The sequence below is a fragment of the Oryctolagus cuniculus genome, chromosome 11 (genome assembly GCF_964237555.1).
Source record: "Oryctolagus cuniculus chromosome 11, mOryCun1.1, whole genome shotgun sequence".
In the NCBI taxonomy this organism is placed as follows: domain Eukaryota; kingdom Metazoa; phylum Chordata; class Mammalia; order Lagomorpha; family Leporidae; genus Oryctolagus; species Oryctolagus cuniculus.
In genome coordinates, this window is record NC_091442.1 from 59471241 (window position 1) to 59498008 (window position 26768).

At 44.8% G+C, this 26768-nt stretch overlaps 1 protein-coding gene across 1 annotated transcript; it reads right to left on the minus strand.

The window, feature by feature from the left end:
* Positions 1-701: 701 nt before the first annotated feature.
* On the minus strand, positions 702-25003 carry PRIM1 (DNA primase subunit 1). Its single transcript, XM_002720916.5, has 13 exons — positions 24807-25003; positions 24152-24309; positions 20277-20383; positions 20133-20206; positions 18585-18721; positions 18082-18140; positions 15614-15723; positions 14718-14809; positions 14411-14552; positions 10518-10587; positions 9981-10072; positions 3780-3878; positions 702-841 (listed from the first exon to the last, which is right to left on the minus strand). The coding sequence occupies exons 1-13, from the start codon at positions 24907-24909 to the stop codon at positions 822-824; spliced, it is 1263 nt and encodes a 420-aa protein (XP_002720962.1). The 5' UTR covers positions 24910-25003; the 3' UTR covers positions 702-821.
* Positions 25004-26768: the final 1765 nt, after the last annotated feature.

The following is a 26768-nucleotide window of genomic DNA, read 5'->3' on the forward strand; positions in this document are numbered from 1 at the left end:
TCTCTCTCTCTCACTGTCCACTCTGCCTGTCAGAAAAAAAAAAAAAAAGACTTAAGGACAAAGCCCTCAATGACCCAGAAATATAGAGATGGTATCCAGTGGACTGAGATGAAAGTCTTGGACATATTACTGCTTACTTACTATACATGGCAGCTGGTAGAACTCAGCATTTCTTTCTTTCTTCTTCTTTTTTTCTTTTAATAGAGCCTGGGCTCTTTTTTTCTTTTTTTAATTTGACAGGTAGAGATATAGATAGTGAGAGAGAGAGAGAGACAGAGAGAAAGGTCTTCCTTCTGTTGGTTCACCCCTCAAATGGCCGCTACGGCCAGTGCTGCGCCGATCTGAAGCCAGGAGCCAGGTGTTTCTTCCTGGTCTCCCATGCGGGTGCAGGGAGCCATCCTCCACTGCCCTCCCGGGCCACAGCAGAGCCGGACTGGAAGAGGAGCAACTGGGACTAGAACCCGGCGCCCATATGGGATGCCGGCGCTGTAGGCGGATGACCAACCAAGTGAGCCACGGCACTGGCCCCAGAACTCAGCATTTCTATCTGATGTCTTAGGACCTTTGTATAATATTAAATTTACAAGTTGTCTGCAGTCTACTTATTCTTTCCTTAATTGCTCCTTCCAGGAAGCTCAACCCTCCCCTTTGGTTGTCTCAAGATGTCTTTTCAACATAAATTACTTCTCAAGAAAAGAAAATTTTACTTTGAGCATGAAGATGCCTACACAGTTCTGCCATATTTATTAAAATGTCTCTAGAAATACTTGATTGTTGGGTGAAAACAGAAGATATCCACACTGGTTTGAGGCACGCTGTCTTCAGAAATCTTTTTGTAAATCTAAAATAAAATATATTTTCATCAAGGGACAGTAAGAGAAAAGAAAACAAAACCCATTTATTTTCACATTCTGATTTGCTTAATGCCTCCATTAAATTCACATCATGCATGAAGATTTGCTTTCACATTTGCTGAAGCCCACATTCTAGGCTGAGCCAGTATGGAACAACGAGAATACAAAGGACTTAATACAGCCAGTTGGAATGGTGGCTCAGCAAGGCTTTCCAAGTTCAGAGTCATCATTGTTCATTCAGTAAGAACAAATTTGAGTGTCTGAGTAGAGCATTATCTTAGGCAGTACTCCTTAAACTATCACACATTTAATTAGAAAATAAAGCGGAGAGGGAGTCTATTTCTGTAACGTTGCCTCTGTTTCCTAGCGTACCCATCAATCTCTTGAACAGTATTCCGACTTTTTTCCTTTTGGCTCACACATACGCTCAGGTCTCCCATTCAAAGAGCTCTTCATTTGACACTGCTGTTCTCTTTGAACCTCCTCATTGCTGTATCCTACAGGACTACAGGACTCCATCAGTTCCTCATCTTGAAACCGTCCTTTCTACCTTGCATCTCTCTACTATGGCTTCTTCTTTTTAAAATATTTATTTATTTGAAAGTCAGAGTTACAGAGTGAGAGGGAGAATTAGAGAACTTCTGTCTGCTTGATCACTCTGTAAGAGGCCACAACAGCCAGACTGAGCCGAGCCAAAGCCAGGAGCTGGGAGCTTCATCTGGGAATCCCATGTAGGTGGCAGGGGCTCAAGCACTCGGGCTAACCTTTGCTGCTTTTTTCCCAGGCACATAAACAGAGATTTGGATCAGAAGTGGAGCAGTTGGGACTCAAAACTGGCACCCATATGGAATGCCAGTGTTGCAGGTGATGGCTTTATGTGCTGTGCCACAACAATGGGCCTTACTTCTTTTAAATGTTTATTTACTTGAAAGGGAGAGAGAGAGAGAGAGAGAGAGAGAGAGAGAGAGAGAGAGAGAGATCTTCCATTTGCTGGTTCACTTCCAAATGCTTGCAACAACCAGGGCTGGAGCAGGCCAAAGCCAGAAGCCTGGAATTCCACCTGGGTCTCCTACATGGGTAGCTGGGACCCAACTACCTAAGCCGCCATCTGCTGCCTTCAAAGGTGGGCATTGGCAAGAAGCTAGATTGGAAGCAGAGTTGGGACTCACACCCAGGCACTCCCATAGGATTGCCAGATCCCGATCTGAGGCTTAACCTGCTGTACCACAATACCTACACCTCTTTCTTCCTCCCTTCCTTCCTTTTTTAAAAAAAAAATATTTGAAAGGCAGAGTTACAGAGAGGCAGAGAGAGAGAGAGAGAAGAGAGAGAGGTCTTCCATCCGCTGGTTCACTCTCCAGATGGCTATAACAGCTGGAGCTGTGCCAATCAGAAGCTAGGAGCCAGGAGCTTCTTCCGGGTCTCCATGCGGGTGCAGGGGCCCAAGGACTTGGGTCCTCTTCTACTGCTTTCCCAGGCCATAGCAAAGAGCTGGATCAGAAGAGGAGCAGCTGGGACTTGAACCACCAGCACCCATATAGGATGCTGGCATTGCAGGCAGTGGCTTTACCCGCTACACCACAGCGTTGGCCCCAGTACCCAGACCTTTCCACTTCTAAATCATTACCAAGTGTCAAGGATGGTTCCAGTATTGGTATCTTTTGGAAACTCCAATGCTACTGTCCTAATGGCAATAGCCCAACTGGCCTCTTAGGTTCTTTCCCATCCTGTTTTCCCCCAGATTTTTCTTTCCACATAAACCTACACATCAAGGCACTCCCTGCACAACCTCTAATGACTTTCCTGTTCCCAGCAAATGAAGCCTGAACTCCCAAGTCTGGAGTAATTCAAGGCCAATCACACTTTGGCTTCAGCCTGCTTCTTCAGATTTGCACCTCCTCACATCCTGACATAATTTTTTCCAGGTTAGCTCTACTACCTGATAGATTTGATTACCTCCAGAGTGATAGGATGTTTTTCTGCCTCTATGCCTTTGCTCTTGCTGCTCCATCAAGAATGAACAGCTAGGAGCCGGCGTCATGGCGTAATGGGTTAAGCTGATGTCTGCAATGCTAGCATCCCATATTGGTGCTGGCTCAGTTCCCAGCTGCTCTACTTCCAATCCTGCTAATGTGTCTGGGAAAGCAGCAGAAGATGGCCCAAGTCCTTGGGACTCTCCACTCACATGGGAGACCTGAATGAAGATCCATGCTCTTGGCTATAGCTTGGCTCAGCCCTGGCTGTTGTAGCTATTTGGGAAGTGAACCAGCAGATGGAAGATTTCTCTCTCTGCCTCCCTCCCTCCCCAACCCCTGTAACTCTGCCTTTCAAATAAATAAATAAATAAATCTTAAAAAAAAAAAAAAAGAAGAGTGAACAGCTCTTCTCCTTTCTGTATGCAGTAGCCTTATCTCACCAAATCTCTGCTTATGGAAATCCTACTCAGATTTCAAGACACTGGGGATTAGAATTCCCAACAGCAGCTCACTGAAAGGAGTTCACATACCATCCTTTTCCACTGTATGGAATTCATTTTTGTATAATCCATCTTTGCTTGTCATAGTACCTTGACAGAGAAAATGTGTTCAATAGATATATGTTAAACCCTTGGAGGCAGTGGTGATGACTCTTGAGTAACTGGGTTCCTGTCACCCATGTGGGAGACCTGGGTTGACACTCTAGCTCCTGGCTGTGGTCCCAGCCCAGCCCTGGCTGTTGCAGGTATCTGGGGTATGAACCAGAAGGCAGAAGATCTTTCTATCTGTCTCTAAAATAAATAAATAAAAACTTAAAAAATTAAAGCTGGTAAAATAGTACATTTTGGGAGGTAGGCAAAAACTAGAGTTCAGAAATCTCTCATTTGTTGGGTGCTTTAAAGTGCTACATTAAGACTTGACTGAATAAATGGAAGAGGCACAGTCTTACCACTCTTCTTGAGGAGTTCTCCTTTTCGGGATTTATCGAGGTTTTCAAGAAACTGTTCAAAAACTTTGACATAAGGTGCCAGACTGGTCTTCTTATAATCTGAATGAAGAAAGCATATTATTAGCATGTTAGCAGCAAGAATAAAAGGAAAATATAACTTTGACTTTCTTGTAAGAATTGTGTAAAATAGTGCCACCCCACAGAAATATGAGAAAACCATAAATAATTTAAAAGTTTAATAGTCATATTAAAGGCAGAATTCATTCTAATAAGATACTTAACCCATTATATCTAAAGTACTATTTCAATAGAGAGAGAGACAGTGCTCCATCCACTGATTTACTCTTCCCATCTGCTGGTTTACTCCTACAGTGCAGGCAATGGCTGCGGCTGGGCCAGGCCAAAGCCAGGATCCAGGAGTGCTATCTATGTCTCCCCTGTGAATGGCAGGGACCCAATTACTTGAGCCATCATTGCTGCTTCCCAGGGTCTGCATTAGCAGGAAGGTAGAGTAAGAAGTCAGAGTACTGAACTCAGGGACCTTGAAGTGGGAATCTTTTATTTAATTTACTTATTTGAAAGGCAGAGCAACAGAGAAGGAGACATAGAAGTATTCCGTCCACTGGGTCACTCCCCGAACGGCTGTAACAGATCAAAGCCAGGAGCGAGGAATTCCATTCAGGTCTCCTACATGGGCAGCAGGGACCTAAGTACTTGAGGCATCCCTGCTGTCTCCCAGGGCCTGCAGTAGCAGGAAGCTGGACCAGGAGCACAGCTAGGACTCGAGCTAGGCACTCCAGTGTGGGACACAGGTGCTCCAAGTGGTGTTTTGAGTGCTGTGTCAAATGCTCATCCTTAGCTTTTTTTTTTTTTTTAATAGATTTATTTATTTACTTGAAAGTCAGAGTTACACAGACAGAGCAGAGGCAGAGAGAGAATGGTCTTCCATCTGATGGTTCACTCCCCAGTTGGCCGCAACGGCCAGAGCTGTGCTGATCCAAAGTCAGGAGCCAGGAGCTTCCTCTGGGTCTCCCACATGGGTGCAGGGGCCCAAGGACTTGGGCCATCTTCCACTGCTTTCCCAGGCCATAGCAGAGAGCTGGATTGGAAGTAGAGCATCCGTGTCTCGAACCGGCGCCTATGGGATGCCGGTGCTTCAGGCCAGGGCATTAACCCACTGCACCACAGTGCCAGTCCCCTATCCTTAGCTTTTAAATCTAATTAAAATTAATTAGGAAAAACTTTAGTTCCTTAGTTATTCTGGCCATATTTCAAGTGCTTAGTAGGCATATGTGGTCACTGTTGAACGGGGCTGCTCTGTAGCATCTAAAACCACAGTTACTCTGGTAGTCATGCTTTCTGGTATCAGACCAACATACTCTATTAAGCCCCACTCAACATCCCCCACCTCAGCTTTTTTTAAAAATAGAAACAGATACCTTCTATTTGCCAGTCTACTTTCCAAATGCCCAAAACAGCTAGAGCTAAGTCAAGAGCCAGGAGCTTAATCCAAGTCTTCCAGGTGTGTGGCAGGGACCGAGTACTGGAGGCAATACCTGCTGCCTCTCAGGATGCGCAGCTGGGATCTGGAGCCAGGCGTTCTGACACAGGACGCAGGAATCCCAAGTGGCACTCTAACTGTTCTGCCAAATGCATGCCCTACCATTCCCTTCTTTAGAAACTCTGGCTTTAATAAGAAGTAGCTTTAAAAAAAAATTATTTATTTCTTTGAAAGAGTTACAGGATAGGGAGACACAGAGATCTTCCATCCACTGGTTTACTCCCCAGATGGCTGCAACAGCTAACGCTGGGCCAGGCTTAGCCAGGAGCCAGGAGCTTCATCTGGTTCTCCCACACAGATGGCAGAGGCCCAGGTACTTGAGCCATCCTCTGCTTTTTTTCCCAGGCACATTAGCAGGGAGCTGGACCAGAAGTGGAACAGCTGGGACTTGAACTGGCATCCATATGGGACGCTGGTATCACAGGTAGCTTTACTCTCTGTGCCAGAATGCCAGCCCCCAAGAAATAGCTTTTTACTAACAAAACTAAACTTCAGAATGGTGATAAATGCACTGCATTGGGTCTTACCTGATTCATAAAAGAATGTTTAAAATGTACATAGCATAATACAGTGATTTTTTTTTTTTTTTGACAGGCAGAGTGGACAGTGAGAGACAGAGACAGAGAGAAAGGTCTTCCTTTGCCGTTGGTTCACTCTCCAACGGCCGCCGCGGCTGGCGCACCGCGCTGATCCGATGGCAGGAGCCAGGAGCCAGGTGCTTTTCCTGGTCTCCCATGGGGTGCAGGGCCCAAGCACCTGGGCCATCCTCCACTGCACTCCCTGGCCACAGCAGAGAGCTGGCCTGGAAGAGGGGCAACCGGGACAGAATCCGGCGCCCTGACCGGGACTAGAACCCGGTGTGCCGGCGCCGCTAGGCGGAGGATTAGCCTAGTGAGCCGCGGCACCGGCCAATACAGTGATTATGTTGCTGGTTGGGATACCCACATCCTGTATCAGTATTTTTGAGTCCCAGTTATGATGTTTCTGCTCCAGCTTCCTGCTGTTGTACACCCTGAGAGACAGCAGATGTTGGCTCAAGTACTTGGCTCCTTGTCACCCACCTGGAAGACTTTGGATTGAGTTCTGTGCTTCTGGTTTTGGCCTGATCCAGCCCTGGCTGTTGTGGGAATTTGGGGGAGTGAACCAGTGGATGGGAGATCTCTCTCCCTCTGCCTCTCAAATAAATAAATCTTAAAAAAATTACAGGGTTTACTTGAGATTGGAAAAACCATCTTGACAACAATATTTAAGGATGAATATCTGAGCTGTGGCAATTATGATAGTATATACAATTTTGTTCTAACTTTATATGTAATGAATTTTCATGTAATGAATAAATTTATACCAAAGAAACAGCTTATTTTGGGATCAGCTATATGGTACTTTGAGCTTTTAATTCAAGATTCTAAGCCCGTTGGATGAGGTTTATATTTTTTACCATTTGGAAGATATAACAGTCAATAATTATTTAAACAAATATTTTCTGCCCACATATTATATATTAAGTACTATGCTAAGTTACATATATATATAAATGTAAATAGATATATCTTTAAAGATATATTTATTTGAAAGGCTGAGTTATGGAGAGAGAAGGAGAGATAGAGAGATCTTCCATCCATTGGTTCACTCCCCAGATTGCCACAATAGCTGGGACTGTGCCAGGCTGAACCCAGAAACTTCACTTGGGTGGCAGGGGCCTAAGTACTTGGTCCATCTTCTGCTATTTTGCAGGCCATCAGCAGGGAGCTGGATTGGAAGTGAAGTAGCTGAACACGAACTGGCATCCATATGAAATGCCAACATTGAAGGTGGTGGTTTTACCCACCATGACACAGCACTGGTCCCATTTTCTAAGTTTTATAAAAGCATATGGCATATTGGCCGGTGCCGTGGCTCACCTGGCTAATCCTCCGCCTGCAGCGCCAGCACCCTGGGTTCTGGTCCCGATTGGGGTGCTGGATTCTGTCCCGGTTGCTCCTCTTCCAGTCTGGCTTTCTGCTGTGGCCCAGGAGGGTGGTGGAGGATGGCCCAGGTGCTTGGGTCCTGCACCCACGTGGGAGACTAGGAGGAAGCACCTGGCTCCTGGCTTCGGATTGGCGCAGCGCACTGGCTGTAGCAGCCATTTGGGAGGTAAACCAACGGAAGGGAGGACCTTTCTCTCTGTCTCTCTCTCTCTCTCACTGTCTAACTCTGAATAACAAGATCTATCTATAAAATTCTATCTATAAAATCAATATATGTATTAAAGGCCAAACAGGCATGGGGTAATTGTAGGCATCCAAAGAATCCATGCATATTGACTAAGGTGGATTATGAGTTGGATCTTAGAAAAAGGCACAATTAGAACAGAGTGGAGGTTGGAGAACATTAAGGATTTAAGAATATAAAGAGCAAACAGAACTATTGTGAAAAGGGCAAAGGCTTAAAATCATAGGCACTAAACAGATAATAAGGAATTTACATGTCATCTATTCCAATGTCCATCAGTTCTAAAACATCCCAGACTAGCAGCGAGTTGCCTATTTATGAATACATGAAATGACAGGCCATTCGGTTTATTCCTGCAGTTGTATTTACTAATAAGTTTTTCCTTGTAAGAAACCAAACTTGTCTCCTTAAAAACTTTGAGTAAAACAAAAAAGATGTTCACAAAGATAATATTCAGCTTGAAAAGCTGTGCTAAAGTAATAAATACATACTATTCAAAGAATAAAATAGGGGCTGGCATTGTGGCACAGTGGGTTAAACAGCCACTTGCAACATGGCATCCTATATTGGAGGGCCAGTTTGAGTCCTGGATGCCATACATCCCATCTAGCTCCCTGCTAATGCACCTGGGGAGGCAGTAGAGGATTGCCCAAGTACTTGGGCCCTTGCCACCATGTGGTAGACCTGGAGTGAGTTTCTGGCTCCCGGCTGCAGCCTGGCCCAGCCTTGGCTGTTGCAGTCATTTGGGGAGTGAACCAGAGGACAGAAATCTTTCTCTGTTGCTCCGCCTTTCAAACACATAAATAATAAATTTAGCGCTAACAGGTGCATAATGCAAACAGTAGCAGCCATTTGCCCTAATTCTGACTTCTGTGCTCTTGAATGACAACTACATTTAACAAATTAGCATTTTCTCTGTTATTTAGAAATCTGAGGTCATTCCTTCTAAGTTTGTGGATTTTTGGAGGGATGGGGTTGAGGGGAAGATGATTCTGAAACTGAACTTCAAAAAAAATATTTTATTTATTTGAAAGGCAGTGACTGGGGCAAAGAGGGGCAGAGAATATTCCATCTGCTGGTTCACTCCCCAAACAGCTGGGTCAGGCTGAAGCTAGGAGCCTCATTCTGGTTCTTCCATGTGGTGGCAGGGTCTAAGTACTTGGGCCGTCTTCCATGCTTTCTCAGGCACATTAGTAGGGAACTGCAGCAGCAGTGAAGCAGATGGGACTTGAATCTTTGACCATATGGGATGATGGTATTGCAAATGGTGAACTCAACCTGCTACATCACAATGCCAGCCACAGTTTTGGTATCATGTTAGAGCTGGAGTGGCTGAAGCAACATTAGGCGTTGGATGTTAACAGAGGTTAGTAATATTTGAGTAAAAAAGATCTAACAGACCACATATCTGTACCGTACAATTGCCAGCATCCCATTCTGGCTATTTAAGTGAAAGCAAAATTAAAAATTTCTCAGTCACACCAGGCACATGTCAAATGCTCAGAAGCCACATGTGGCTAGTGACTATCGTAATAGGCAGTGGAATACATAACATTCCCATCGCTACAAAAAGTGCTATTTGATTCTACTGCTACAGAGCGTCTTTTGGGTGCTAGTATAAGATCTAACTGCGAGTAGCAGGGAGATTTAGATTCCTCAGCTCCTTCAAACTCTTGAATATACAATGCAGTCAACAGCTTAAACATATTTACCATAAAACCCATCTGGATTTATCCAAAATAAAGAACATAAGTACTGCATGCAGACTAGGTGTGAAATAAATAGTTATTGAATCTAAGATGCTGAGTTAGATAATTATCAGTAACAACTGACAACTCACTGTTCTTAGATTCCAGCATTTAGAAATTGCTTAGTAAATATTTGTTGAATCTAATATTGGATGCAAAAATACCATTTGGGCAATTGATGAAGGCAGAAACATTGCTACAAACTTACTTGTTACTGAGTTGCTTTCAAATTGCTTAAAACATTGACATATCCTCTGCTAAATCCAAGAATTAATGACTGGAATGACAGATGCTTATCCATATAAAAAGCCTGTGTTGGCACTGTGGTGTAGCAGGTAAAGCCACCACCTGCAGTGCCAGCATCCCATATGGGTACCAGTTCGAGTCTCAGCTGCTCCACTTCCAATCCAGCTCCCTGCTAATATGCCTGCGAAAGCAGAAGTCGGTCCAAGTACTTGGGCCCCTGAACCCACAGGGGAGACATGGATGAAGTTCCTGGCTCCAGCTGGGCCCACCCCTGGCCACTGAGGCCATTTGGGGAATAAACCAGTGGATGGAAGATCTTTCTCTCTGTCTCTCCTTCCCTCTCTGTAACTCTGCCTAATAAAATAAATCTTTACAAAATAATAACAATAAAATAAAAAGCCTGTGATCATATGAAGTTTCAATATATTAACCAACCTCTGGTTCTACGTTTGATATCTGATTCAGCTTCATTCTCCTCTTTTTCCTCTTCATTGTTGGAAATGGCATCTAACTCACGGCAGATGGAGCTACAAGTAACAGAATAAGCATTTTAACCTGGGTCCTGGTCGGCATTACCCTGTGTATGTACGATACAGAACACAAATCCTACAATATTTTCTGTGAAAAAATTATGTGGCCAACTAAATTTGGCATATTCTAAAAACTATGGTCTCTTCTTAGAGGTTTTGATGTGCATTATCATACTAAAGACAGGGAAATCCTATATAAAAGAAATAATCTATTTCAGTCCACATTTCCCAAATTGATTTGACCTTAAAATCTTTTTCCTACGTGGCAGCGGAATAGCTTGTATAGCAGCTATTTCAGGGCATCATCATCTCACCTTAGAACCATCTCCATGACGATATACAGCATGCTCCTCCAGCTGGTCTCTAAGGTATCTAATCTAACTGGCTTCAGATTCAGAGCAGCACTCACACACAAATCAGTGTTCAATGATCTGGTACATACCTTATGGTTGGAACAGTAAACGGATCAAACTGGTCCACTTTCTGTAAATTAATGGGCACAGAAATGCGACCTGTAAAAACCAAAAGTTATAAAGTGATGATTGCAAAATACAAATCATCATAGACTGGCTATCTTCTACAAGTTATTTTTGGTTAAAATTTTTATCTGGGGCCAGCACTGTGGTGTAGTGGGTAAAGCTGCCACCTGCAGTGCCAGCATCCCATATGGGCACTGGTTCGAGTCCCAGCTACTCTAATTCTGATCTAGCTCCTAGCTAATGTGTCTGGGAAAGCAGCGGAAGATGATCCACGTCTGTGGGAGACCGGAGAATCCTACTGGTTTTGGATTGACCCAGCTCTGGCTATTGTGGCCATTTGGGGAGTGAACCAAGCAGATGAAATAGACTTATCTGTTAAGGACAATATTTAGGGGCTGGCACTGTGGCATAGAGGGTAAAGCTGCCACCTGTGGAGCCAGGATCCCATATAGGCAACAATTGGAGTCCCGGCTACTCCACTTCCAATCCAGCCCTGTGCTATGGCCTGGGAAAGCAGTAGAAGATGGCCCAAGTCCTTGGGCCCTTGTACCCATGTGGGGGACCTGGAAGAAGCTCCTGGCTCCGGGCTTCGGATCTGCCCAGTTCCAGTTGTTGCAGTCACCTGGGGAGTAAACCAGTGGATGGAAGATCTTTCTCTGTAACTCTGCCTTTCAAGTAAATAAATTAATTAAAAATAAAAGGAGCCGGTGTTGTGGCGTGGCAAGTAGAGCCACTGCCTGCAGTGCTGGCACCCCATATGGGCGCTGGTTTGAGTCCCGGCTGCTCCACTTCCGATCCTACTCTTTGTTATGGCCTGGGAAGGCAGTGGAGGATGGCCAAGTCCTTGGGCCCCTGCACCCACATGGGAGACCCAGAGGAAGCTCCTGGCTTTGGATTGGCCCAGCTCTGGCCGTTGTGGCCAGTTGGGGAGTGAACCAGTGGATGGAAGACCTTTCTCTCTCTCTCTCTCTCTCTCTCTCTCTCTCTCTCTCTCCCCTCTCTCTCCTCTCTCTGTGTAACTCTTTCAAATAAATAAATAAATATTAAAAAAAAACACAAAAAACCTCAGTATTTAGAAATATACTTTCACATTTTCACATTAACTGTGCTTTTCATATCTCTTTCGAGTAATAGAGAGGCAGAGAGACAGAGAACTGGTTCATTCTTCAAATGCCTATGATGGCTGGGACAACTGAACCAGGAGTTCAATCCAGGTCTCCCATGTCGATGTTATAGGAACCCAATTATTTGAGCTATCACTGCTGCCTCCTAGGGTCTACATTGGTGGGAAGCTGAAATCAGAAGCTAGATTTGGGCATCTTAACTACGTACTTCCTTCTCAGTTTATTTATATATTTATTTATTTACTTACTTACTTGAAAGGCAGAGTGACAGAGGAGAAGAGACAAGTGAAGGCACACAAACAATCTTTCATCTGCTATAATATTCACACAGCCGCAAAACTGCCTAATGATGCATTTCCCAGAAAGTATCTCCATTGTTAAATGATGCATGATTGTAGTTAACAGTATCTTACTTTTTCTACAACATCTACACCTGGGAGATCACATTTTCAAAATGAGTCTACAGAATGCCAGAATGCTACTAGAATAATTAAGAAAATTAGGAGTTGTTACTTGAAGAAAGAGTAACAGGACTGCAGTTACTTGATAGAAAAGGCAAACAGATGCCCTGAAAATGTATACACTTATGAGTGAGCAAAATTATTTACACAAACCTGATACCTATTGGAGCTTTAGAATTAAGCATAAAAGATTTATGGCTGGAGTTACGCCGACCCGAAGCCAGGAGCCAGGTGCTTCCTCCTGGTCTCCCATGCAGGTGCAGGGGCCCAAGTACTTGGGCCATCTTCCACTGTCCTTCTGGGCCATAGCAGAGAGCTGGACTGAAAGAAGAGCAACCAGGACTAGAACTGGCGCCCATGTGGGATGCCGGCGCCGCAGGTGGAGGATTAACCAAGTGAGCCATGGTGCCGGCCCATAAAATAAATATTAAGCTCATTAGCAAAAGAAGCTAAAAACACATAGTTGACAGGTTTGAAGAACTGCTATGTAAGCGTATAAACTGCAGTCATTATAGACTGTTAAAGGAAACCGAGCCGTTTGGAAGAATGCAATGTGTGCCAGATATTTTTCTAAGCACTTTACATTTTATATCTTTAAAATACCTCACTGAGGTAGACACTATTATTTCCACTTTACAGATGAAGAAACCGAGGCACAGAAAAGAGTTAATTTGTCTAAGATCTCATAACAAGTGGTGGGGTTGGACTGTTGACACTGAAGTGAACAACTAGCCGCAGGCATGTGGTGCAGTGGTTACATTGCTGCTTGGGACACCCACATCCCATACTGGAATGCCTGGTTCAAGTTCCAGCTCCCCCACTTCTGATCCAGCTTCCTGCCAATGCGCTTTCTGGGAGACAGCAGATGATGGCTCAAGTGCTTGGGTCCTTGTCACCTACTTGGGAGACCCAGATGGAGTTCTAGGCTCCTGGCTTTGGCTTGGCCTAGCCTGGTTATTGTTGGCACCGGGGGAGTGAATGAGCGAAGACCTCTTTGTCCATCTCTCTCTCTCTCTGCTTTCCAATTTTAAAGAGCACAACTAAATACACTTCTACAATATGTCCCTTGATTGGATGGAGTAATGTTTTATGAGAATATAGCTACTTTTATATCTACTTTAACTTCAGTCCATCAAGTATTATTTAAGAAAAATGTAAATGAGCATTTTTTTTTTTTTTTTAACAGGCAGAGTGGACAGTGAGAGAGAGAGACAGAGAGAAAGATCTTCCTTTGCCATTGGTTCACCCTTCAGTGGCCACCGCGGCTGCTGTGCTGCGCCGATCGGAAAGCAGGAGCCAGATGCTTATCCTGGTCTCCCATGGGGTGCAGGGCCCAAGCACTTGGGCCATCCTCCACTGCACTCCCGGGCCACAGCAGAGAGCTGGCCTGGAAGAGGGGCAACCGGGACAGAATCCAGCGCCCGGACCAGGACTAGAACCTGGTGTGCCGGCGCCGCTAGGCAGAGGATTAGCCTATTGAGCTGTGGTGCTGGCCAAGACAGAACTATTAAGAAAATTTTGAAGGAAGCAGCATAGTGGAAAATGCAAGGAACTTTGAGTTTTTTTTTTCTTTAAGATTTTATTTATTCACAAGGCAGAGTTAGAGAGATGGAGAGATAGAGAGAGCTCCCATCTGCTGGTTCACTTCCCAAATGGCCACAATGGCCAGGATTAGACCAGGATGGAGCCAGGAGCCAGGAGTTTCATTTGGGTCTCCCATGTGCGTATAGGAGCCCAAGGACTTGGGCCATCTTCCACTGCTTTTCCCAGGCACATTAGCAGGGAGCTGGATCAGAAGTGGAGCAACTGGGACTCAAACCAGTGCTCATATGGGATGCCAGCATCACAGGCAGTGGCTTAAGACGCTATGCCACAATGCCAGCCCCAGAACTTTAAGGAGCGAATTCTGTTCCTGGCATTGACATATGACATTTGTTTATGACTCTGGACAAGTGATTTTAAACTCCTGGGCCACTGTCTTCTTTGTATTACAAGACCTGTTGTCCTGAGATTATGAAGTACTCGCCAACTCTGATTCTAACACTTTCTGACTTTTCAGAAACCCAACTGAAAAACATTTGCATAGCAGAAACTCACCTGGTAGCTACTTAATCAACAATGCAAAATGTTAACTTAGGTATTGGCTGACAGAGCAATCCTTTAGCCTTTACTAATCAGACATCACGTGTGTTCACACCTAGTGATATGCTCGCTGAAACAGAAAAACAACTAATTTTCCTTTTAGTTTTCCTTACTGTTGTCACACAGTACCTGTTTTAGGATGCACACTGAAAGGGCTCTTCAGTAAATGATTGATTCCTTTGCTAACATTGATATCCAGCCGTGGAAAACAGTACTGCAGCATAATCTCCCACTCCAGCCAGGGTGCACATTTGTCGTTTTTGGTGTTATTCTAAAAACAGAGGTAAGCTCATTATGAGGACTGGTAGGACCTTTTGAAGATTTCTTTGAGGAAGGTTAAAAAATGATTTCCAACCATCATTAGCTGACTAAGCAAAACAGAGTTTAACTAAGAATTGCCATATTATATTTGTAACACAGATTCAGTGGAACATACCTGATGTTTGGCTATTGTTTTCTTCAGGTGCTCCCAACGCTGAAGAGAGCTGTGACACTTCTGGAAGCCTTGTTGAAGATCAGCATGAATTGGTGATGGATCATTAAGGAACACACCCACTCAGGGCATATACACGAACAACTCAGTTTTCAGTGTGGATCATCATGTTTTCTAACACTTCTAACTACTGAGAAAGTAATTACTAAGGTCCTCTAAAACATAAACGTTAAACATTTATATCCTTAGAGAATTCCCCAGTAAAAATACAGCGGTAACATCAGAGAAAGAATGTCAGAGCAGCTGCAAGAGGGAAAGATTTCCCTGGCCTGCACATATTTTGATTAAATGATGAAACATTCTTTAGCCATTCATTCTAGGACCAATTTCCAAAATGAGGAAACTGGCTTATAAAAATGATCCTCTTTCTGACTGTGCTGCAGGAAGATGATAGAAAGAGGAGGTGGGGCTGGTGCTATGGCGTAGCGGGTAAAGCTGCCACCTGCAGTGCTGGCATCCCATATGGATGCTGGTTTGAGTCCTGGCTGCTCCACTTCTGATCCGGCTCTCTATTATGGCCTGGGAAAGCAGCAAAGACCCAAGTCTTTGGGCCTCTGCACTTGTGTGAGAGATCTGGAAGAAGCTCCTAGGCTCTGGCTTTGGATTGGCCCAGGTCTGGCCTTAGCGGCCATTTGGGGAGTGAACCAGTAGAGGACCTCCTTCTCTCAAATAAATAAAATCTTAAAAAAAAAAGAAATAAAAGAAAAATAAAAAGGCAGAAACACTTGAGATATTTTGAGCAATAAGGGTTAAATTTACAGGAATAAGCGTAAGAGAATATGCAAGCAAAATGCATATCACAGATAAATACAACTAGAAATAGTCTCAGGAAAGGATATCTTCAGGAACAAGGGCTAATATCTTATCCCAGCTTTCTTTATTTTCAAGAATATCTTGACCAACCAAGGCATATTCTTCAAAGTATTTTTTAATTATGTTTATGGATCTTCTGCAGGAACAACAATGACAACAAAGTCCCAACACTGTTTAACATTACATATGCGACACAGGTATTATTGCCACTGGGTGGGAGGCTATGCTTATTTTTACCGAATTTCTGGAATTTTTTTTTTAATTTTTATTAAAATGAAGAGAACAGATTTTATTTATTTGATAGGTACGGTTCCAGGAAGACAACCACACTTCCTTCACTCCCCTGCTCCCCCCATTCATCCCTGTCCCTCTCTCCCCTCTCTTCATCGTTTTTTGCAAAGATATAATTTTAATCCATTCTATTTTCAAAGACTTCTAATTCACCACTAAACATACTGAACAAGTAAAAAGAGAAATTCTATAACTTAATCAGCTAAAATCAGAATTATATATTTCTGGCCGGCGCCGCGGCTCAATAGGCTAATCCTCCGCCTAGCGGCGCCGGCACACCGGGTTCTAGTCCCGGTCGGGGCGCCGGATTCTGTCCCGGTTGCCCCTCTTCCAGGCCAGCCCTCTGCTGTGGCCAGGGAGTGCAGTGGAGGATGGCCCAGGTGCTTGGGCCCTGCACCCCATGGGAGACCAGGAAAAGCACCTGGCTCCTGGCTCCTGCCATCGGATCAGCGCGGTGCGCCGGCCGCAGCGCGCCGGCCGCGGCGGCCATTGGAGGGTGAACCAACGGCAAAGGAAGACCTTTCTCTCTGTCTCTCTCTCTCACTGTCCACTCTGCCTGTCAAAAAAAAAAAAAAAAAAAAAAAAAAAAAAAAAAAAAAAAAAAAAAAAGAATTATATATTTCTTTGCAGGGTTATGAGTGTTACATGAGAAAAAAAAGACCCCAGCATAGTACTTGGAAAAGAACAGGTATCCAGGTTGTATAACAGGCTGGTGGTGTGGCACAGCAGGTAAAGCCTCTGCCTGCAATGATGGCATCTCATTTGGGCACCAGTTTGCTCCACTTCTGATCTAGCTCTCTGCTAATGGCCTGGGAAAAGCAGCAGATGATGGCTCAAGCCCCTGTGCGACAATGGTAGAAAGTGACCAACGCCGGGACTTCATAAGACATGAGTAGTAGGGGCCAGGGCTTTCACGTAGCAGGTAAAGCCACCACCTATAGTGCTGGCATCCCACGGGTGTTATTTTGAGTCCTGGCTGCTCCACTTCCGATCCATCTCTCTGCTATAGCCTGGGAAAGAAGTAGAGGATGGCCCAAGTGCTTGGTCCCCTGCACCCACGTGGGAGACCCGGAAGAAGCTCCTGGCTCCTGGCTTTGGATTGGTTCAAATCAGGCCATTGTGGCCATTTGGGGAGTGAACCAGCAAATGGAAGACCTCTCTCTCTTTCTGCCTCTCAAATAAATAAATAAGTATATCTTTAAAACAAAAACAAAGACATGAGTAGTAGGTTGTGGGGATACAGTCTATATTCTGATTGCTTGTTTTAACATCTCAATAATTATAGTGCTTGCAAATTGTATTTCTCATCTAACATTTCAGTAGTCTTTGCCATGACTGAGAGCAGGTGAGGTTCTCCTCAGACAAGGAAATGGAGGCTCCAATATTTCATCAAGGTCATAGGTGGAATAGGGATTCTTACTCCTAATGCAACATTCTTTCTGCTGTCTTAGAGAAGTAGTGAATTAAATGGAAGAACATGAGCTCTGGAGCCAGGCAGACCGGGCCATGAATGCTGAATTTAACAAAGACTTGCTGGGGCTGGTGCTGTGGCATAGCAAGTAAAACCGCCGCCTGCAGTGCCGGCATCCCACATGGGCGCCAGTTCGAGTCCCGGCTGCACCACTTCTGATCCAGCTCTCTGCTGTGGCCTGGGAAAGCAGAGGAAGCTGGCTCATATCCTTGGGCCCCTGCACCTGTGTGGGAGACCTGGAAGACGCTCCTGGCTTCAGATTGGCTCAGCTCTGGCCATTGCAGCCATTTGGGGAATGAACCAGCAGATGGAAGACATCTCCCTCTCTCTTTGCCTCTGCCTCTCTGTAACTCTTTCAAGTAAATAAATAAAATTAAAAAAAAAAAAAAAAATTCTTCTCTAAGTAAAAGAACCTGGGATATTAATTAAAAAAAAAAAAAAAAAAAAAAGACTTGCTGTGTAACACCAAATTATAGACTCTCTCTGAATCATACTTTTCTCATCCCATAAGTGGAGACACTGTCATGTTTCTCATAGATGGTAAAGACAGTGGGAACAATGTTAGAGCACCCTCATGAATACTGCTGCAGAAAACAGGCTCTCAAGCAACTGTAGCTGTTACTGTTGTAAAATGCTACCCTGCAGTGAAAACTGATGGCATGGTAATTCTAACAGCACACGCACACGCAGGCAAATGAGACACAGCTTAACCTGTGTGGAGTATTTTCTGACCTGACAAAAGGGTGAACTTTTTCATTTAGGTGAACTTTCTTCTTAACGTCTTGACCGCCCTGAAAAATAAACCATCAAAAAAAATACTTCATGTATATTATATAACAGAAATAATTTAAAATTTCCTTTAATGTGTTCTATTATTATAGTTAAGATCGTGTAAATTCAAAAATACTGATTAAATTCTGTCAAAATACAGAAGCTTGAAACCTATTTTGTAGAGTTTCAACAACTGTAACTATCTGGGCTAACTTTAACCAACATAATAGCAAAGTAAATTAATTTTCCTTTTGCCACAAAAGAGGACACTTACAGCAAGTTACGAAATACTTAAATGCAGCTATTGACTTAAATTGATCTTTTGGTAAAATAATCCACTCTGGAATGTGAATGCTGTAAAGATGGTTTAATTTTCTTTTTTACTAAACATACCAGGCTTGCAAACATCTAGTAAACAAACAAACAAACAAAAACACATAAAACTATAATTTAAAGGGCCTCACCTTTACAAGACTCAAATACTCAACTATTCCAGAACGCACTGCGGAGGACAATTTCCTAACCGATTCATCGCAGACCCAACAATGAACACCTCTCCTTCCAGAATACACCCAGAGACGATGCTTAAATCCAAAGTCCTCTGAGGAGGGGAGCAACCACAGGTTTTAAGACAAATATATAAACTTCCAGTTCTTGCTTACTTCCCGGCTTCCATTTGTCTCACCCGTTATCTACATGTGCTCTCCTCTTCACTACTAAATGGCTTCCGGTTTCCTGAGTCCCTCATGGTCTTGCCTTCCTGTCTTTACCAATCCTGGTTCCTCTGCCAAGAAGCACTTCCATCTGTCCCTGACCCATCACCACTTATCTTTATTATTTATTTATTTTTAAAGATTTATCTATTTATTTGAAAGTCAGAGTTACACAGAGAGAAGAGGCAGAGAGAGAGAGAGAGAGAGAGTCAGTCTTCCATCTCCTGGTTCACTCCCCAATTGGCCGCAACGGCTAGAGCTATGCCTATCTGAAGCCAGGAGCCTCCTCCAGGTCTTCCACATGGGTGCAGGGGCCCAAGCACTTGGGCCTTCTACTGCTTTCCCAAGCCACAGTAGAGAGCTGGATCGGAAAGTGGAGCAGCTGGGATCAAACTGGCGCCCATATAGGATGCCGGCACTGCAGGCGGCAGCTTTACCTGCTACGCCACAGCGCTGGCCTTGTGGCATAGTGGGTAAAGCCTCAGTTTGTGATGCTGGCATCCCATATGGGCACCAGTTCATGTCCTAGCTGCTCCATTTCTAGCACTCTGATCTAGCACCCTGAAAATGGGCTGGGAAAGCAGAAGATGGCCCAAGTCCTAAGTCCCCTGCACTCACATGGGAGACCCAGAAGCTCCTGGCTCCTGACTGACCCAGCCTTGGCTGTTGTGGCTGTCTTGGGGGAGTGAACCAGCAGATGGAAGATCTGTTTCTCTGTCTCTCCTTCTCTCTGTAGGATTCTTTCAAAACAACTACATAAATAAATCTTAAAAAAACAAAAAACAACAAAAAAACCTTGGTCTAGGAATATTTAAAGAGTAGAAATAGAACATCGTCTGGCACACAATGAACCCTCTATACAAGCCTGAGTTTGCTGTGACTGCCACCACCCCTTTCTGGGAGTCTCTTTTGAGTCAAACTCTCCCCAGCCCTTCTTGCATCCCTGCTGTTTCGGTGTCCCCACACCTCGCTGTGCATATTAGTCACCACGAATCTAACCCTCACTTTTCTTACTTGTCTCCTCAGACTGTGTAACCTACACAAATTACCTTTTTTATTTCTCTCACCTAGAATAGTACCTAGTGCCTATCCCTGCTCAATAGATGACTGAATTGGAAAAAAATAACTGGCTTGTTCAATAGCTGTAGTAATGTTTCCACTCCAACTTCATCCTTATAATTTATTTTCCTCTTATGTGCTTCAAGGAAACGTATTAGAAACTTATCAAACGCAGAGACTACTCTTTGGAGGAGAACACTGCCTCGCAGTTGATCCCGCTCAGACACCGCTGATACTTGCCCTTCAACGCTCGGTCGATGATGAGTATGGCCATGGTCATGAGGGTCCAGCACTTGGAACAAATGTCTGCGGAACTGGAGCAGAGGAGCCATTACTGCCCGTCAGTGAGGTCCCCCGCTCCAGCAGCCAGGCCCCCGGGCTCACCTACAACATCGCCTCACGTCGTCGTAGTCAGTCATGTCGATGTCGAACACCAGCTCTTTCTCCTGAGCCTGGAAAGCGCCCAGCTTCACGGTACTGTGTTGACTGGGCTGCAGGTACACAAAACACTGCTTAGTTTTTACAGTAGCTGCCATGTAGCTAAAAGTTTATTTTTTAGCTATGTGGAAAAAGTGGTCAAAACGAAATGAAGAAACTATATAATGCCAAGTCTATGTCCAAGTTCATCATTTTGTTTAAAAAGATTTATTTATTTATTTGAAAGGCAGAGTTAGAGAGAGAGAGAAAGTGAGAGAGAGAGAGAGAGGGTGCTTCCATCTGCTGGTTCACTCCCCAGATGGCTACAATGGTCAGGGCTTGGCCATGCTGAAGCCAGGAGCTTCTTCCAGGTCTCCCATATGGGAGGCAGGGGCCCAGGCACTTGAGCCATCTTCCACTGCTTTTCCCAGGCCATTCGCAGGGAGCTGAGTCTGAAGTGGAACACCCGGGACTTGAACAGGTGCCCATGTGGGATGTTGGCCCCTCATCACTTTTTTTTTAAAGTACGATTTTCATTTTATTTGAAAAGCAGAGACACTGACAGCAATCTTCTACCTGCTGGTTCACTCCTCAGATGGTGGCAACAGCCAGAGCTGGGCCACGCTGAAGCCAGGAGCCCTGGAACTCCATTGTGGTATCCTACGTAGGTGTCAGGGACCCATATACTTGAACCATCAACTGCAGTCTCCCAGGACGTACATGAACAGGAAGCTGGGTTGGACCGAAGTAGCCAGGACTCCAATATGGGATGGATGCATCCTAAGCAGTGACTTAATCACTGTGTCAAACGCCTGGCCCTGAAGTGCATTACTTTGGATCCCACGTATCCAGAATTGAAGACAGCTTTCACTTTTACCCACTTAATATTTGTTGGCTGAGAGAAATTACAATAGAGCTGTTTTTAGGTTTCTGATAAGGACAAGTATGTAGAGATAATGCCCTATTGCAAGATGTTTTAAGGACTTTTACTTGGTACTATACGAAGGTAACAAATATGTATTAATTTTAAAATTTCTTTTTTAAAAAAAGATTTTATTTATTTGAAAGACAGAGTTATAGAGAGAGGCAGAGACAGAGCGAAGTCTTTCACCTGCTGGTTCACTCCCCTAACGGCTGTAGCTGAGTGGATCCAAAGCCAGGAGCCAGGAGCTTCCTCCAGATCTCCCATGTGGGTACAGGGGCCCAAGCACCTGAGCCATCTGCCACTGCTTTCCCAGGCCATAGGCAAAGAGCTGGATTGGAAGAGGAGCAGCTAGGACATGAACCGACACCCATATGGGATGCCGGCACTGCAGGCTGGGGCTTTAACTAAACCATTGCACCACAGCGCCGGTGCTTCAATTTTTCAATAACTCAAAAAAAATCTCCCCAGGTAGTTTGAACCAAGGTTTATTATCAAGAGGCTATGGTCTACCAGATAAAGCAGGTGGACTGAATATAGGTACTTATTCTACTCTCTTCAAACCCCTACAAAAGTGAGTAAAGCTTTTTTTTTTTCTTTCTTTTTTTTTTTTTTTAAGGCATAAGGCTTTTAAAAAAATCAGAGAGGAGATACTACCACCAGAATGTTTTATAAATTTATAACTTTGTAACTCAGGAAGAAAACTTAAGACTCATGAAAGCTGAATTGTAAAGAAAGAGATACCAATTTACACCTGAGAACTTGGAGAGGCTCAGCAGTAGCAATACCAGGTGTCTCTGGAAGAGGAAGCATTTGTGTGGTGGTGATGCTGAGATTAGAAAAAAGATTGATTCAAAGCCTGTTTAAGAAGCAGGATGCCCCCCAGATCCCTGCAGAGCCAGGTGACTGCTCTCTGTGTCAATGGCAGAAGACGCCTGATTATCTGGACAGCATAAGCAGTCTCCAGGCTGAGGGGACAACAGGCACAGCTGAACAAGAGTGTATTGTCCTGCTATTAGGGGGGTTCAACTTCTATATGAGGAATGTGGAGCTCCACTTCCATACCTTTCCACTGTCAACCCAGGCAGGAGACTGGAAGATTTTTCTCTGAAGAAACTGACCAGACGGGCCAAGCACTGTTCTAGGCTCAAGGTATAGATCAGCAATCAAAACAAATATTTCTGTACTAATGGAGTTTTCATTCTTTGACAAAGATTTAGAGAAATTCACGTTAGATTCCAGAATAACACGGTTTAGCCAGGTCACCCCTGCAGCAGAGAAATCACAGATGTCTGTATGGAGCTTCTAGCCAGCTTTTTAGTACTCCAATCTTAAATATGAACAGCAAGCAAAAAATAACCAGACATCTGAGGCAAGCCTCTAATATGAAAGACAGGGGGAAAATAGAAAAAAAGCAATGTAGAGAAAAGTGTAACAGAAGAACTTTTAAAACTGCCACTGGGATAGGTTGTGGTACAGCGGGTCAAGCTGCAGCATGGACGTCTGCATCCCATACTGGAGTGCTGGTTCCAGTCCTGGCACCTCTGCTCCAATTCCAGCTCCCTGCTTATGCATACCCTGGGAGTCAGCAGGTGATGGCTTAAGTAGTTGGGACCCTGCCCACATGGGAGACTCAGAATGAGTTCTGGGCTCCTGGCTTTGACCTGGCACAGCCCTGACTGTTGTGGGAGGAAACCAGTAGAGTAAACCAGTTTTTCTTTCTACATTTTATTAAAAGATTAAACAACAAAAAATACAGATTAAAAAACAATCATACACACACACACACACACAAACCTGCGTATGCACTGAATATGTGGACTTTTTGCATTATTCCCTAAACAATACAATTATTTATAAAGCATTTATACTATAGTTGGTATTATAAATAATCTAGAGATGATTTAAAGTATGCAGGAGAACATGTGTAGGTTATATGCAAACATTATGCCATTTTACGTAAGACAATAGAGTATCCAGGGATTTTAACGTCTGCAGGAGGTTCTGCAACTAACCTCCCACAGACATGGATAACCGTATAACACGTAAAAAACTTAATAAAGAAGCTATTATCCTATGTATATGCTTAAGGAGGGGAATGAAGAAAATTTTAATTTGCTCATTCATTTACCAAATGCTTATGGTGTACTCTTTCTGGTGGGTGTTATTCTAGGCACTCAGGATGGTCCAGTGACAGGATGAAGAAGGTCTCACTGAGAAGGGGCTATGTGGGTCAGACTGGAAGGAGGTGGGCGAATAAACCAAGTGGTGATCTGGGGAAATGGGTTGTTGGCAGTGGAAATGCCCTGAGCAAGGGCCAGTGTGCCAGGAGGGGCGTGAGGAGAGGAGAGAGAGGAGCTATCTAGTCTGAGTGAAACGGGGGGGTGGACGAGACGTGGTGGTTTTGAGCAGAAAATCTGAAAATCTGCGTTGGTTTAGGAGGACCAGGGACACTGTGGCTGCTGTGCTGACAGCGGCCTCTAGTCTCCAGGGACCCCCTGGGAGGAGGATTTTATAGTAGTGCAAGTGAGAGGAATGATGTTGGCAGCGGTAGCTGGACTTCAGGTGTCTACCACGGCCAGGTCAAAGGGACTGGAATGGGTACAAGTGTGAGAGATGATCGAAAACACCTCCAGTGCTGGAAGCGAAGGCTTCTTTTATGAGTATTGCCTGCTCTTAAACCACACGACCTCCCCAGTCCGATTTTCAACCAGATAACTCAATTTTTTGTCCCAGTGAGAATGCAAGCAAATCACTTCCAGAAGATTTCCAGTCAGCAACACAGCAAGCCAAAGCACACAAACAGGCTACAGCCGCGGCTCTCCACACTCTAGAACAAACTTAATCTAAAAACGCTGGGCGCGTCGACCCATTCTTGGTTTACAAAACAAAGCCACAAAACACAGAAGAGCTCTCTTACTCTGTGGGAATACACTGCGCCTATATCAATCTTGTATGGGTTCATTTTCTGCATCTCCTTTTCCAGGTCATTCTGGTTGTTGAAGGACTGGTAGCGAATGTAAATATCATCTTTCAAAGTGAACGAAAATTCACGGTGCTGGAAGTAATTCTTTACCACTGCAAAACAAGTGCGCATTTTAGTCAATTCGGTGCTGCAGTCAGCTCTGGATATTATGACATCAATCCATCAGAAGATGCCCCACAATGTGTTAGGGGTGAAAAAAAAAAAAAAAAAGACAGGACCTAGTCCCTAATTTGAAGAGGTTTACCATCCCACATTTACGAGGGATAAGCGATATTAAAACTTGTAATGTCACTTCTCTCTCCTCGGTGGGCACGAATAAATTCCGCTGCACTTCCCCAGGAGGCGCGCCTCCGTCCCGGGCAGATCACGCCTCCGCAGTTTCCTGCTGCGACCCGGTAACGCGCTCCCGCCGTGCGCCCGACCACGTAGGGGTCGCCAGCTGCTCACACCCGGGATGGGAGTTCGGGGGCGCCCACTGCAGAGCGGTGGGAAGGCTCCGGCGCGACGCTCGGCGCGCAGGCGGCACATTATGGTCGTTCTAAGACCCCCGCTTGCAACCAATTCCCGCCCCGCCGCCCGCCTCCATCACCTCCGCCATAGTTGAGCCAGCGGTAATACTGCGCGTAGGGGAACAGCCTCCGGTAATAAAGCTTAAGCAGCTCGGGCAGCTCGGCTGGGTCAAACGACTCCATGAGCGCAGAACCAGGTCCAGGCAGGGTTACCGCAAGAATTGGCGGGAACGGCACGACCCGAGCGCCCACTACTGCGCAGGCGCGTTGGGCCGCGTCCCCGCGACGCTGGGGCTGCTGGGAATTGTAGTTCCTGCTTAGGGTTGGCCTAGGCCACGGGAGCACTAGGGGCACCGCTGTTGTGGTCCCTGTCTATTCTGGAAGGATCCCCGGAGACACGAGGCTGGAAACGTTCTGACTTAGGGAATGAAGTGAAAAAGATGTTCCATGCTAACCTTATGGCTGTTTAGAAGTAACATATCATTTAAAAAAATATATTATTAGCTTGTTTGTGTACAAAGATGGGCTTTTTTTCATTTTAAGATTTATTTATTTATTTGAGAGGCTGAGTTATAGACATTGAGAGGGAAAGACAGGGGACCAAGTATCCTGTCACTTGAAAATCATCATCTGATGGGGCCGGCGCTGTGGCGCAGCAGGTTAAAGCTCTGGCCTGAAGTGCCTGCATCCCATATGGGCAGTGGCTCTAGTCCTGGCTGCTCCACTTCCGATCCAGCTCTCTGCTATGGCTTGGGAAAGCAGTAGGAGATGGCCCACCACGTGGGAGACCTGGAAGAAGCTCCTGGCTCCTGGCTTCAGATTGGCACAGCTCTGGCTGTTGAGGCCATCTGATGAGTGAACTAACGAATAGAAGACCCCTCTCTCTCTCTGTAACTCTGCCTTTCAAATAAATAAAATAAATCTTAAAAAAAAGAAAACCATCATCTGAATAAATTTTATTTTTTACAATAATAGTAGGAAAGGAAGGAAAGACTAGACTCTCTAGTCAGCTGCTAATTAGTCTAATTCAGAAAATGAACTGGTTTCCTCGTGCCTGTGGGCAAAGTAGTAAAAAAATGGGCTCTAGGTATATCAGACCTATTTGAATATTCCTAGAGATCTGGCTTCCTATGCAAAACTTGGTTGATTTTATTTGTTTTTAAAGATTTATATATTTAATTGAAAGAGTTACAGGGAGAGAGAGAGATTCCATCTGCTGGTTTACTCCCCAAATGGTCACAATGGCTAGAGCTGGGCCACTCCTAAGCCAGGAGCCAGGAACTTCTTCCAGGTCTCCCACATAGGTGCAGGGACCCAAGCACTTGGGCCATCCTCTGCTGCTTTCCCAGGTGCATTAGCAGGGAGCTGGATTGAAAGTGGAGCAGCCGGGACTCAAACCAGTACCCATATGGGATGCGTGCATTGCACGTGGTGGTTTGACCCACTCTGGCACAACAGCAGTCCCTATTTTTTAAGTAATTTAAAAAATTATTTGCATCTACTTGAAAGGGAGATGAGAGAGACAAAGAGAGAGATCTTCCACTTGCTGGTTCACTCCCCAAATGCTAGGGATAGGCCAGGCTGAAGCCAGGAGCCTGAAACTTCATTTGGGACTCCCATGTGTGTAGCAGGGGCCCCAGCACTTGAACCACCACCCCCTGCTTCTCAGAATGCATTAGTGGGAAGCTGGACCAAAGCAGAGGAGCCGGACCTTGAACTGACACTCTGATACGGGATGTGGGTGTTACAAGCGGTGGCTTAATCGCCTGTGCCACAGCTTCCACCCCTACTGTCATTTTCCATGAACTTTTTGAAGTGCTCCCATAATGCAGAAAATTTCAGTAACATGAATGACATCACAGAGCTAGTATGTGGCAGAGGCATGAAGCAGAGAATCAGATAGCCTGGCTTCCAGAGTCTTTATGTTTAACTCCTAAGCTGTATGCTGCTGTATCTTTCTACAAGAGGTTGTTGTGAGGGTTACATTGGATAAACTAAGGAGTATGTGGTACACAGTCCAAAGTCCAGAGCCACACAAGACA

Excerpts from the sequence above, each read along its gene's own strand:
- PRIM1 (XM_002720916.5), bottom strand. The coding sequence starts at position 24,909 with ATGGAGTCGTTTGACCCAGCCGAGCTGCCCGAGCTGCTTAAGCTTTAT. Across the intron at positions 20,384-24,151 it reads GCGCAGTGTATTCCCACAGA|CCCAGTCAACACAGTACCGT; the intron begins GTAAGAGAGCTC and ends GTGTACCTGCAG. Across the intron at positions 18,722-20,132 it reads CATCGACCGAGCGTTGAAGG|AGGACTTTGGATTTAAGCAT; the intron begins GCAAGTATCAGC and ends TCCCCTCCTCAG.